The sequence below is a fragment of the Danio aesculapii genome, chromosome 5 (assembly GCF_903798145.1).
Source record: "Danio aesculapii chromosome 5, fDanAes4.1, whole genome shotgun sequence".
Classification (NCBI taxonomy): domain Eukaryota; kingdom Metazoa; phylum Chordata; class Actinopteri; order Cypriniformes; family Danionidae; genus Danio; species Danio aesculapii.
Window position 1 is genome coordinate 55,512,503 of NC_079439.1, and position 13,980 is coordinate 55,526,482.

General features: G+C 33.4%; 1 protein-coding gene across 1 annotated transcript in view; it reads left to right on the forward strand.

The window, feature by feature from the left end:
- cmya5 (cardiomyopathy associated 5) overlaps positions 1-13,124 on the forward strand; it is a 37,024-nt gene extending 23,900 nt beyond the window's left edge. Inside the window, exons 10-13 of the mRNA XM_056458506.1 lie at positions 1,570-1,703; positions 4,044-4,158; positions 5,135-5,311; positions 10,216-13,124. Coding sequence (XP_056314481.1) covers positions 1,570-1,703; positions 4,044-4,158; positions 5,135-5,311; positions 10,216-10,468 — 679 coding nt within the window. The 3' untranslated portion in view covers positions 10,469-13,124. The remainder of the gene's footprint in view (positions 1-1,569; positions 1,704-4,043; positions 4,159-5,134; positions 5,312-10,215) is intronic.
- The last annotated feature ends 856 nt before the right edge of the window (positions 13,125-13,980 follow it).

Genomic DNA, 13,980 nt, shown 5'->3' on the forward strand with positions numbered 1-13,980 from the left:
CTTGTTCTTATTCGATTCTTGTAAGTAGGTACTTTTTATTTATTAAATTCTAATAATTATTATTTAGATACTAGTATCAATTTAACATATGTTAGTATTTGTGTGGTACTAGTTTTTTAATAGTATCTTACTTGTTGGAACTTTTTATTTTCTTGTCTTAGAGTAAGACTAGTCAAAACAGACAAAATCCAGTTCAGTTAAAAAAAAGCAAGCCATTAATTAAAAAAAACTTCCTTTTTCGAAGACATACCAGTTATAATGCACCAGTATAGGTTGAATAAATACTAGTAACTAAATGAAAAAGGGGAAAAGATCTGTGACTATATCTTTAGTGGTATTAGTGTCAGTGTTAACTAATAATAGAATTTTAATTTAAAGGGCACCTATGATGAAAATCAAGTTTTGTAAGCTGTTTGGACAGAATTGTGTGTATGTGTAGTGTATCTACAGACATATTGGAGTGATAGAAACTCAACAAGTCTCTTTGTTCCTGTTTTTTTTCCTGAAGTTAAAATAGGACCCAAATCCCAGTGATTTTGAGGCGCAATGTAACATAGGTTTCCCCACCCACCGAATTGATTGACAGATGCCATGTTTCTATAATAACATGTATACACATGTCCACATAAAGATTTTTGTGAATAAACTGGGATTAAAATAGTTATTACAACTCTCTGTTTTTTATAAATTTTATAAGTGTAGAATTTGTTTTATAATGCAATTGTATAATGCATTTAATAATGCATGTTTGTATTAAAAACAGTAAAATCGCTATATGATTCTTAACTGCTATAATTACATGGTGTCATTAAATGCTAATATGTGTATGTGTGCATGTACTGCAAAGGCCATGTGTGAGACTTGTCATTTCAGAAAGGCTTGAATAAACTCCACCACAAATACATCAAATAAACTTACTTGGTATTTTTGTAATACTAATGAGCTGTATTTCAGCTTCATCCAAGTCTGTCTCTATCACTGATGTCTGTTTTACTCAGACACTAAACTGGCAGATTCTGGAGGATATAATAAATTATCTGATGGGTATTTTATGCTGAAACTTTACAGACACATTCTGGAGACACCAAAGGCTTATCTTGCATCTTGTAGTAAAATAGGTGCGCTTTAAAGTTAATTTAAAATCAAACTGTACATTTTTATTTTATAAAGCAAATGTGTACAATATTCAGGGTTAGGCTGGAATATCCAATTGGTACAGTAATGTGGATGTGTCATTAATTCAATGGTCTCACACGGCCAGATATATAAAGTCTATAGCTATATGTATAAAGCCAGCTCATGTGTACAGTCTAAAGTAAATTGTACATTATAATTAAGTAACTATTACAGTGTAGTTGTAATTACCTTACTGTATCTGTTGACATCACTTGTGCTATTAAATAGGCCCATTTACAAACTATTCACATTTCTTAATTACGTTTTATAATGCTTGTGCTCTCAACTCTATTGAAGACTCGGATGTGTTTTCACATGATTCCTCAAGAGTGCACGGTAGAGCAGTGAAGAGGGATAAACTGCACTTATTGAAAACAGTGTCTCCTTACACAGATCCATATCAGGGATAAAAGGCTATGAGCAGAGGGTCCTCCTTCAGCCCAATGAAAATTACCTCTTCTACATCAAGTCAGTGAACGCCGGAGGGTCCAGTGAACAGAGCGAGGCGGCCCTCATCTCCACCAGAGGTCAGATTTTTAATGTTACTGTCAGTTATGCATTGAAAGGGGTTTAGTACGTTGCACGATAATGGCCCGGGATCACCAACAGGGCTTAGCTTAAGATAGCTTAAGCCAAGACTATGGACATGGTTTTGTACACTCACAACAACTTTATTAGGTACACCTTGCTAGTATTGAGTTAAAAGATTGCTGTCAGACCTGTAATCATTCATGTGACATAGATTCAGCAAGAAGATGTAAACATTGCTCAAATGTTTATATCCATATTGGCATGAAGCTTTTCACAGTTGCTGCAGATTTGTTGGCTACACAATCATGATGTGAATCTTGCTCATCCCTAAGGTGCTCTACTGGATTAACAGCAAATTATTTCAGTTTAGTGAACTCAGTCATGGTCAAGAAACTAGTTTGCGATCATTTGAGCTTTATTATATATGGTGTGTTATCCTGCTGGAATGGTAATAGTACATTGTGGCAAAGTCATGGACATTTTCAGCAAGCTGTAAAAAGGTAGACTGTGGCATTTAAATGATGCTCACTTGGCACCAAATGGAACCAAAAGTGTCAAAAATATATTCACACCATTACAACATCAGCAGCCTAAACTAGGCATGGGCCGGTATAAGATTCTGAAGGTATGATAACTTTGGATATAATTGTCACAGTTTCATGATATGATGGTATTGAAATTACTGTTCTAATATATATTATTTTTAAATGTCTGGGTAAAAAAACTAATCCTTTTCCTCCAATATATTTTAATTTATGAAACATTTAAAATATTTTGGAACTGTAAACATGTCAGGCTAAATAATTCTAATGAATCATTGACCTCTGTCTTCATTAGTTTCAAAAACACTGATTTATTTTACAATTTTAAACAACATCTTTGGATAACTTTTCTGCTGGAGATACTGCTGTCCTAAAAAACAAACAAAAAAATGTAAATAAAAAAATCTTACACATACCTTAGGAACAGTATAGCAGAAAATTTTGAAGGTTTTAAAACCTTGAGTTTTCCAAACCGCGGTATACCTTGCACACAGTTATCGTCCTATGCCTAGCCTCAACTCAACTCAACTCAATTTATTTCTAGAGCACTTTCAACAAACCACAATAGGTACCAAAGTGCTGTACGTAAAACACATAAAAACACATGCAAATATACACAAAACCAAAATACATAAACTCACATCACATGATAAAAAGCTAAAGAAAATAAGTGTGTTTTCAGTGACCTCTGAAAATACTCAAAAGATGGAGCTGTTCTTAAGGAAAGTGGAAGATCGTTCCAGAGTCTTGGAGCTGCTATTGAAAAAGCTCTATCACCTCGACATTTTAAGCGTGATCGTGGAACTGTCAAATAGAGACGATCCTTAGAGCGAAGAGATCTCACAGGTTGGTGTACAATAATTAGCTCAGAAATATACTCAGGGGTCAGGCCATGGAGGGATTTAAAAACATACAACAGAACTTTGTACTGAATCCTAAACTGGATTGGCAGCCAGTGTAGAGAAACCAGTACAGGTGTAATGTGTTCTTGTTTTTTTGTGCCTGTTAAAAGCCCAGCAGCTGCGTTCTGGACCAGCTGCAGTCGTAAGAGAGAGACCTGACTCACACCCAGATACAATGCATTGCAATAATCCAGATGAGAAGAGATGAAAGCATGAACTACATTCTCCAAGTCACTGAAAGAGAGGACAGACTTCAACTTGGCAATATATCTAAAATAGAAAAACCTATTTTCGACAACCGCATTAATTAAACAAATTTAAGCTCAGAGTCAAAGATGACACCAAGACTTTTTACAGAGGAGTGTATTTTCCAGTAAGCAATGACAGATTGCCATCCAAACATTTTTAACCAAAAACTATGAATTCGCACTTGTCCTCATTCAGGTGGAGAACGTTATTCGTTAAGTAGTTAAGTTAAGTAGCCTGAACTATTAATGAGAGTCAGGATTGATTAATGCATTCATGGTGTTTGTTTATATCTGACTCTTCCATCTGTACATCGCAGCAGAAATCATATCAGAGCCAGCAACCGTTCTCCAGTCTTCTGTTGTCAAACCAGTCTACTCTGACCTCTGACCTCTGGCACAAAACAGGGCATTTTCACTCAAAGAACTGACACTCACTGAATGTTTTGTCTTTTTTGGACCATACTCTGTAAACTCTAGAGGTGTGTGAAAATCCTAGTAAATCAGCATTTTCTGAAATACTTTCAGCCTGTCTGAAATCAGCTATCACATCTACATGCCTTAATTATTGACTGAATAGATATTTATCATTCTTGGTGTTTTTATTATTTATATTCTGAGATTGATGAAAGTTGTTTTATGTTTAGGTACAAGATTCCACTTCCTTAGAGAATCAGCACACTCGGTGCTGAAGGTTTCAGAGGACAGGAACTCAGTGGAGTACCCACACGACACCTACAACAAAATGTCCTCAGTCATAGAGTAAGTGCCTCAACTTAACAGTTTTCACTCTATATACACGAGTAAAGGACAAAATGTTGCTTTTTGATGTCAAAATCAAATTAAATTCACAAAATTAATTTAATATACATTGAAAAACCAATAAAATGTATGTAAAGGGTCTATTTTATTGTTTTTAGTGACCTTTTTAAAAATGAAATGAAAATGAAAATGAAAATATGTGTGCAACAATGTTCCATTTTCATTCAACGTAACAACAACAACATACTTATTATGTGTTGTATATTATTAGTAATTAGTGCTGGGCAACAATGAATTGCGATTAATTGCATCCAAAGTAACCGTTTGTTTATGTGTACTGTGAGTATTAATTATGTTTATATAAGTACATAAATGCATGCATATATATGGGAAAAAGTTTATTTATATTTAGTTAGATGTAAAATATATAAGTATATGAGACAAATTATATATACATTTAAATGTCTATGGAAAAATGTTTTGTACTAAGGAATGTGTTTGTATTATATATATATATCTCATATAGCTAATATGAAGAACATTTTAGATGGCATTTAGAGGTTTTTGCATCTGAACTCTTCAAATGGAGCAATTTTTCTAATAGGGTCCTAATTGATAAGTATTTTGGGGCTTTAATGTGATCTTGATTTAGTTTTTTATTGTCATCATGTGATTCTTACTCTAAATATGCCTAAATAAATAAATGACTTTAAATTGGTGTATTCTGTAAATAGATAAAATAAAAATAAAAAAACAGGACACATTCTAATGTACAGAGGAAAATTGTATTGTACTTTTAACAACCTGTTATTTTGTCTTTGATTCATATATGTTTAAGCAGGAAAAAATTTTTGAAATTGCTTAAGATGCATACTAATGTGTTAGTATTTTTAAATATGTGATTCAAACGTGTTCTACAAATGCACTATAAGATCTTGAGTGACAGCAAAAGCCTCTGTTTTTACCATGTTCCCAGATGTCCATCAGTTATGGGGGAGCTTTTACAATCGAATGGCTATTACTACTGGGAGACAGAGGTGTCGAGATGCAAAGCGTACCGCATCGGCATTGCATATCAAACTGCATTACAACCCAGAACACTGGGAGAGGACAGCGCCTCCTGGTGTCTGCACTGCGTACCCACATCTATAAGGTATCCGTTCCTATGATGTAGTATGAATGCGTTTCATTATTTTAAAGAGAACATCTATTAAAAGCAAAGGACATGGAATATTTTCTTTTATTGACTACTAACATTTAAAAAAAAGTGTGTTTATTACCTGTAGCGTTCACCTTAAAGAAACAACCTGGTAGGGAATATTTGGAGCTGAATTCTAAACTGTGGAAACACTGAGTAATTAGGGCTTTTTGGCAATCATTGGAGTAATTTAAATGAAGCCTTCAAAGGGAATCAAAGTCATAAATCTCAAAATGTGTTTTTTCATTAAATCTGTCTCTCATTAAACACGCTTTCTCAGTCTTCTATAAAAATGGTTATTTATCTCAATGAATCCTATGTCTGCAGCCATGTCAAGTTTAAACCAAAAGAGAGGACAATATTATGAGCACAAACATTATATTGTATGTAGATGTTTTTCAATAAAATCAAGTTGTTTACTTCAGAATTAGTTTTATTATTGAGAACACAGCCTTGAGTTGTGTAATTAATTACATTTAAGAGTAAGATGTGTATTAATAAGTATGCCCACACCCAATCAGAACACACCAAAATTTGAATTTGTGTATTTGTGTAAATAAATAATTATGCAATTTTTATATTAATTTCAGTATTATAATTGAATTGTATTTAAATTAGGGCTGCACAGTTTATCATTTCAGCATCGATATCACAATGTGTGCATCCGCAAAAGTCACATTATAGGATCTTTAATATTAAATAAGGACTATTGTTGACCGGGAGCTTTTATATTAATAAATTATATCAATTTAAAGTGTATTAATTGCATTTGTTTGTTTGTTTGCTTTTTATGTTTAACATATTAAGTGTGCTTAAAACATCCAGGCACAAGAAACAATAGCATTTGTAGCTTTAACAAAGATTATTTAAATCACATTTTTATAGTGAAGTGTCATTTTAATTTTTAAATATTTATGTCCACTTACCATTAAGACAAACATAAACCACTTTTTTTCTCTCGTTTGTTAGTTTTATCCACCTAAAAGTCTAGTTAAAAGTTCATTGTATTAATTTATGTAATTTTTTAAATCACCTCAATCATTCTGAAATAGAGAATTTTTCTCAAAGAGTTATTCAATTCATCTGGTGAAGTACAGTTGAAGTCAGAATTATTAGCCCCCCTGAATTATTAGCCCCTGTTTATTTTTTTCACCAATTTCTGTTTAACGAAGAGAAGATTTTTTTCAACACATTTCTAAACATAATAGTTTTAATAACTCATTTCTAATAACTGATTTATTTTATCTTTGCCATGATGACAGTAAATAATATTTAACTAGATATTTTTTCAAGACATTTCTATACAGCTTTAAGTGACATTTAAAGGCTTAACTAGGTTAATTAGGTTAACTAGGCAGGTTAGGGTAATTAGGCAAGTTATTGTATAATGATGGTTTGTTCTGTCGACCATCTTAAAATGTTTTTAAAAAATTCAAAACTGCTTTTATTCTAGCCAAAATAAAACAAATAAGACTTTCTCCAGAAGAAAAAATATTATCTGACATACTGTGAAAATTTCCTTGCTCTGTTAAACATCATTTGAGAAATAGTTGAAAAAGAAAAAAAATTAAAAGGGGGGCTAATAATTCTGACTTTAACTGTATATTTTATATCGCAATGTATTCATTCATTCAAATATTTTCTTTTGGTTTAGTCCCTAATTTGTCAGGGGTCGCCACAGCAGAATGAACCGGCAACTATTCCAGCATATGTTTTACGCAGCGGATGGCATTCCAGCCCCAACCCAGTACTGGGAAACACCCATACACACTCATATACACACACACTCATACACTTCAGCCAATTTAGTTAATCCAGTTTACTTAAAGTGCATGTGTTTATACTGTAGGGGAAACCGGAGCACCAGAAGGAAACCCACAAGGACAGGGGGAGAACAGGCAAACTCCACACAGAGATGCCAACTGACCCAGCCGAGACTCGAACCAGCGACCTTCTTGCTGTTAGGCGACAGTGCTAACCACTGAGCCATTGCGCCGCCCTATCGCAATGTATATCACTGAAAAAGTAAATATTGCAATGTCATTTATTTCCAGTATCATGCAGTCCTAATTCAGGGTGACTCGGTGGTGCAGTGGGTAGCACGATCACCTCACAGCAAGAAGGTCGCTGGTTCGAGCCTCGGCTGGGTCAGTTGGCATCTCTGTTTGCATGTGCTCCCCCTGTCCTCGTGGGTTTCCTACCGGTGCTCCGGTTTCCCCCAAAGACATGTGGTATAGGTGATTTGGGTATGCTGGGTATGCTAGGTGAAATTGACCGTATTGTATGATTGTGTATGGCTGTTTCCCAGTGATTGGTTGCAGCTGGAAGGGCATCCGCTGTGTAAAACATATACTGGATAAGTTGGTGGTTCATTCCGTTGTGGCGACCCCAGATTAATAAAGGGACTAAGCTGAAAAGAAAATGAATGAATGCAGCCCTAATTCAAATATTTAGACAAATTATGTACAATACATATTGTACACTAATATTTTCTGTCTTTAAGATGATGCCTTATATGCTTATGTAGCTTCGTTTACCAAACAAAGTGGTTCAGATTGTATTTTGATTATAAGCCTTTGATTGAAATTTTTTTTTTTTACTATTTTATGAAATTCTGCACATAAATCGTAAAAAAATGTTTACAGATTCTGTCTGGCCCTACCTATAAGTAATCCAAATATACATTTATAAGCAACAGAGTCAAATTCCTATTTAAAAATAATAATAATTGATCCATTGTCAAGAAATACAAACTTAAAGAATTTTCGCTGTGCTCCAAAAGTATTGTGAACTCTTCAAATATGTATCATGTGAAGACGTGATTCACAGCAGAATTAAAATAATGCTAAAAACACTAACTTTAAATGGCACAATTGCAATTAAAATGCACAATTCTACTTTTCGATCTTTGTTTTTAAATAAGACTTCACAAAGTGGGACATCGTATTACATTATATTACAAATTTTGACTAGTATGATAGTTATATTAATGCCTTAGAAAATCTGTTTTACTCTACATAAATAATGAGATCACATGACCAGTTGAACATCAGTTGCATCCCTATTATTAGAGACTTTAGGACCAGTTCTGGAATAAATCAATCAGGGTAATAAAGACAGTTTTCTTCTAATGTGGAATCACATAATGTATTATTGTTCATTCATTTAACATATAAGATTTTTTTTTTGCTTTTGATAGAAGTCTGTTGGCCTCATTAATTTGATGACAAATACAGTGCCATCTGCGAAGTTCTAAAATATTCTTGCAAGTTTTAATGCATTTTTTAATTACGTTTATTTATTCATAATTTTATATTCATCTGCTGTTATTACTCCAGTCTTTAGTGTCACATGATTTAATATGCAGATTTGCTGCTCAACAGACATTTCTTACTTTGACCATTGAAAAAAATTGTGCATATATCAATATATAGTTCAAAAGAAAAATTAGCATTACATTTGAAATATTTGAAACATATTTTGCAACATAATTATGAACATTTTATAAATGTAAGTATTTTTACTGCAAATCTTGGTCATTTTAAAAGATCTTAATCAGTTTACTCATTTTCTTAAATAAGTATAGTGTTAAAGTATAAAGATTAAATATGACCAGTGGCTGCACTGCGATTTTTAAATTTAGTCTTTTAATGTCATCATGTCCAGAATTTGTCCCATAATGAGCTCATTTGTTCTGTTTTCACTGCAACGCCATCTTAAATAGTGAAAATAAACCATCGAAAAAGGCTTTAAGAGGAATCCTCTATTGACTGTCACATCAGTGTGACTTCAGCTAATCAGTTTTGGCCAATGCAAACAATTATATTTCATGAGTCAAACATTCAGCTATGCAAGAAAACCTACAGTCTGACATAAGAGAAGTCCTCTTCTGCTACTGTATTGTTTTTCAAAAGAGAAAACATTTGACAAGTAACTTTTATTCTAAATCTTGGACCTTATTCTTGAAACAAAAAATGAAATGATAAAAAGGTGTGAAGCAACAAAAGCAGACCATATTGAAATTGATTTGAATACTAATTTGGCTTATGTTACTATCCATGCATTTTCAAATTTACTTTTTTACAAGAGAAGAAAAATTATAAAGCTCTTTTATTATTATTATTATTATTATTATTATTATTATTATTATTATTATTATTATTTTATTATTATTATTATTATTACTATCATTATTATTGTTATTAATATTATTACTATTATTATTATTATTACTATTATTATTATTATTAATATTACTATTATTATTATTATTATTATTATTATTATTATTGTTATTGTTATTATTATTATTACTATTGTTATTATTATTATTAATATTATTACCATTATTATTATTATTATTACTATTATTATTACTATTATTATTATTAATATTACTATTATTATTATTATTATTACTATTATTATTATTATTATTATTATTATTATTATTAGGAATGTTGAATGTGCTGTTATTTGCCTAATAAATGACAGTAGACTATAGTTTTTAATTTAAAACTTTAACAGATTTCTGTTTTACAATTATATTTTAATAATAAATACTTATTCATATTTATTTATTGTAAAGCTTTAGGAAATACTTTGGTACATTTGGTTATGATGACCAACTGACAATTAGCAAAAATTAGCAAAAAAAATAGTGTTTAAAGTGACCCATAAAATGCAGTATTTTAATCTCATAATTAAATAGAAAATTAGGTGAATAACTGCACAATGGTCCACTTTTTGATAAAAAAAAGAACCACCCCTTTGACCAGAATGGCTCTGAGACTGAACTATAGTGTATTGAACAACTATTTAGTGGATATAATTTGACATCTGTATGGTCTGTGATCCAGCTGCAGATTTGAGCTTCTTCATGAGCGTGTGGAGTCTGATATCTTTGTGACGGACATCCCGGAGCGAATCGGCACCTTGTTGGACTACAGCCAGGGTTGCCTCTTCTTCTTCAATGCTCAGAGCGGGCAGCTTTTGGGCAGTTTTCAGCACAAATTCACTCAGCCCTGCCACCCGGTGTTTGTCCTGGAGCAGCCAGGGAATCTGGAGCTGAAAATGACCATGGAGGTTCCTGAGTTTGTTAAGCACTGCTAGTTTACCAGACCCACGTCTCAATGGTTTGGGTTGCCTAGTTGAAATGAAATGAAGAGATGATGAGAAATATTTAGTTTTGCTAAAGGAAGGACTGTTTTTGAAGCTGTGCTTTTAAATCCCTCCAGAAACTAGTTTTGTGGAACTGTTGCGTTGTGTTTGTATATACAGTATGAAACGGAAAGTGCATGTGACCATTTTTGCTTATCAAATAAAGTACACTTGATTAATATTGGCACCCTTGGAAAAAACAAACAAATAAGTTTGTGAAAAGAATGTTTTTATTGTTTAACCATTTGAGTAATATGTTAACCATGTGATTAATCTTCATATGAATGCCATACTTGACCATTTTGATTTTCTTTAAAAACCCGTTCTTTGCATACTCCTCCTAGACCACTGATGTTCTTAAAACTGATTATCTTCAGACCATGTTGGCAAAAAGTTATTAAATTTGTGTTGATAGACGACATTTTTTTGTTTTATTACATCATCAAATTTGCTGGCATAAAAAAGGTACTTACATGAAACTTTAGGTGGGTCACTGTCAACTCAGCGCATCTTTTACCATGTAACCAGCGCATCTAACTTTATTGTTAAAAGCATGGGCATATAGTGCAACTGCACTCATGGCAGCCGGAGTTTGATTTGTGTTGCCAAGTTTGATTGGTCCTTTGCAAATCCTGCTCCCCTCTCTCTACCCCCACTTTCCTGTCATATCTCTGCTGTCCAATCTGCAAAGCATGAAAACCCACCAAAAATAATCAACCAAAAACATTACACACTACATCAGTTTTATAACAGTGCCACCTATTGGTTAAGTTCAAATAATCAATAATACATTCTTATAGTGAGCATTTTCATTTTTCTGAGTAAAATAATCATAAATTGTCTTGTTGAAAGGTCTGACACTCACTGCCAAGCTTGCTGCTCATTTTGATTTTCTGTTGTTCTTGTTCCCCCTTTTTTTAGCTATGTATTTATTTGGTCATATATAGATTGATGTAAAGAGTTTTATGCAATTTTTACTCATTTTTAGAACACACAATTGCAAACACAGCCCAGTTTTATCAAAAAGTTAATATATTTGTACGAATATATGTGTGCCACAATTATTATCACCACATTAATTTATAAAAGCCAAATATTTTTAAGTATATTTCTATTAATAATTCTTTATGATTTTTTTTTTTTAGTAAACCTTGGGTTATTAAGAATAGGAAACCCAAAATGGTCCCTTGTTTCAGAGTGTTATACATGCATATTAGGTAAACTTGCTCACTCATTCATCACAATGGGTAAGACCAAAGTACAGCTGTGGTAAATGGTCAAAAGAAAATTGTAAAAAAAAAAAAACACACAGAAAATGCCTATTTCCACTTTTAGGGCAATAATTAAGAAATTCCAGTCAGCTAGTCATTAAGTATTATGAATCTGTGTGCCGGTTCAAGATGGACACATACTCTTCCAGGCTGATTTGAATGGATGGAAAATCTCTTAAGAATCACAGCTGGGAAAGTGTAGAAGTTACAGTAGATGGGTCTTGGGTTAAAAAAAAAAATGCAAAAGTCATCTACATCCCCACAAATTGTTTCAAGAAAAAAAAAAATTAATCTTGAGGGTGGTGCGGTGGCTCAGTGGTTAGCACTGTCGCCTCACAGCAAGAAGGTTGCTGGTTTGAGTTCTGGCTGGGTCAGTTGGCATTTCTGTGTGGAGTTTGGAAGTTCTTCTCAGTGTTCGTGTGGGTTTCCTCCAGGTGGGAATGTGAGGGCGTATGGATGTTTTCTAGTACTGGGTTGTGGCTGGAAGGGCATCCGCTGCGTAAAACATATGCTGGAATAGTTGGCAGTTTATTCTGCTGTTGTTACCCCTTAGGGAGTTAGTCAAAGGAAAATTAATGATTGAATGAAAAAATCTTGATTCATTTTTTTTCAGTTAATACACTGAGTAGACATTTTTCTTCAGCCTTCTTTGCTTATATTTACCAAGGGTGCCAATATTAGTGAAGGGCACAGTATATGATGAAGCCTTGGATCACATGACATGGAGACATTTATATTCAGCCTCTGCGTATTTTTTTTGGAAGCTGCAGGCTTTCAGGTAATTTGAAGAACAGATGTTGGTGCTGCTAATAACAGATTTTAATAGCTGAATTCTCCCGCATGTGGACTTTCTTCTGCTGAAATGATGCGCTTGACATTACAAATGAAAGATGTTGTTAAAGGTTATTTCACTTCTGTTTCCATTTAAAATGTCACTGGTTGGGATCTCACACAAATTAGTCGAAGGGAAATATGCAGTGAAGTAAATTAACTGTTTTTTTCCCCCCATTTCATTCACTTACAATGGGTCGTCACAATCAAGGACATATTGCTATTTAATTCATTTTGTCCTCTGAATTCTCTATTTTATGAAAATAAATATTTTATCAATGTATGCTTTAAATGAAATATATTTCAGCCATATTTGTTGTCTATAATCTCCATGTACGGTTTAATAATTAATATTTAAACTGTTTGGTATTGCTATGTTTTGTAAAATTATTCTCTTTTTCAACTTGAGTGTACATGAATTGTTTAGGAGTGCTATAAATTAGTCTACTTGTATATTTATTAGTATGTCTGAGAACATTGTCTGAACATTGAAATGTTAACAAAGCCTTGGATGTCACTTGGATGTTCTAGAATATTTTGTCATTTGAACTATTTGAATAAAGAATTCTGCTTATATGTTAGACAAATTATTGTGAGTGAATAAACTAAATGAATCTGCCATTTTGAATGAATTGTTTAAATGAACACACAGAGAGATGACCAATCTGGTGGCCAATCCTCATTGAGTAATCTTCAGGAGTCACGGTATCCAGGCTAATGTCAGTATACCACCAAGAAGAAGAACCACATCTGGCAGGAGTAACTGAACACAAGAGGAAGCTGTCTGAAAGGGATGTCCGCATGCGAACCCTAATTGTATCAACAACAAAAAAAAAACATAAAATCACAGCTGCCCAACTCACTGCAGAATTAAATGTGCAGCTCAACTCTCCTGTTTCCACCAAAACTGTTTGTCAGGAACTCCCCAGGGTCAACATACATTGCCGGCTGACATGGCCAAACCTTTTGTCACTCATGCCAGTGCCAAACATCAGTTTCAATTGTGCCAACAGGAAAATCTTGAGCTGTGAACAATATGAAACATGTACTGTTCTCTTAGGAGTTCACCTCCACTGTCTTTCCCATATCTGGAAGTTACAGTGTGGAGAAGCCCCAAAGAAGCATACCAGACTGTTGCATGCCTAAAGTGTAGCATAGGGGTGGATTAGTTATGGTTTGGACTGCAATATCATGGCATTCCCTAGGCCCAATACTTGTGCTAGATAAGCACGTCACTGCCAAGGACTACCGAACCATTCTGCAGGACCATTCAAACATTGTATCCTGAAGGCAGTGTCGTATACACAGTAAAACTAGTGATAGAATGGTTTGATGAACATGGAAGTGAAGTTGAACATCTCC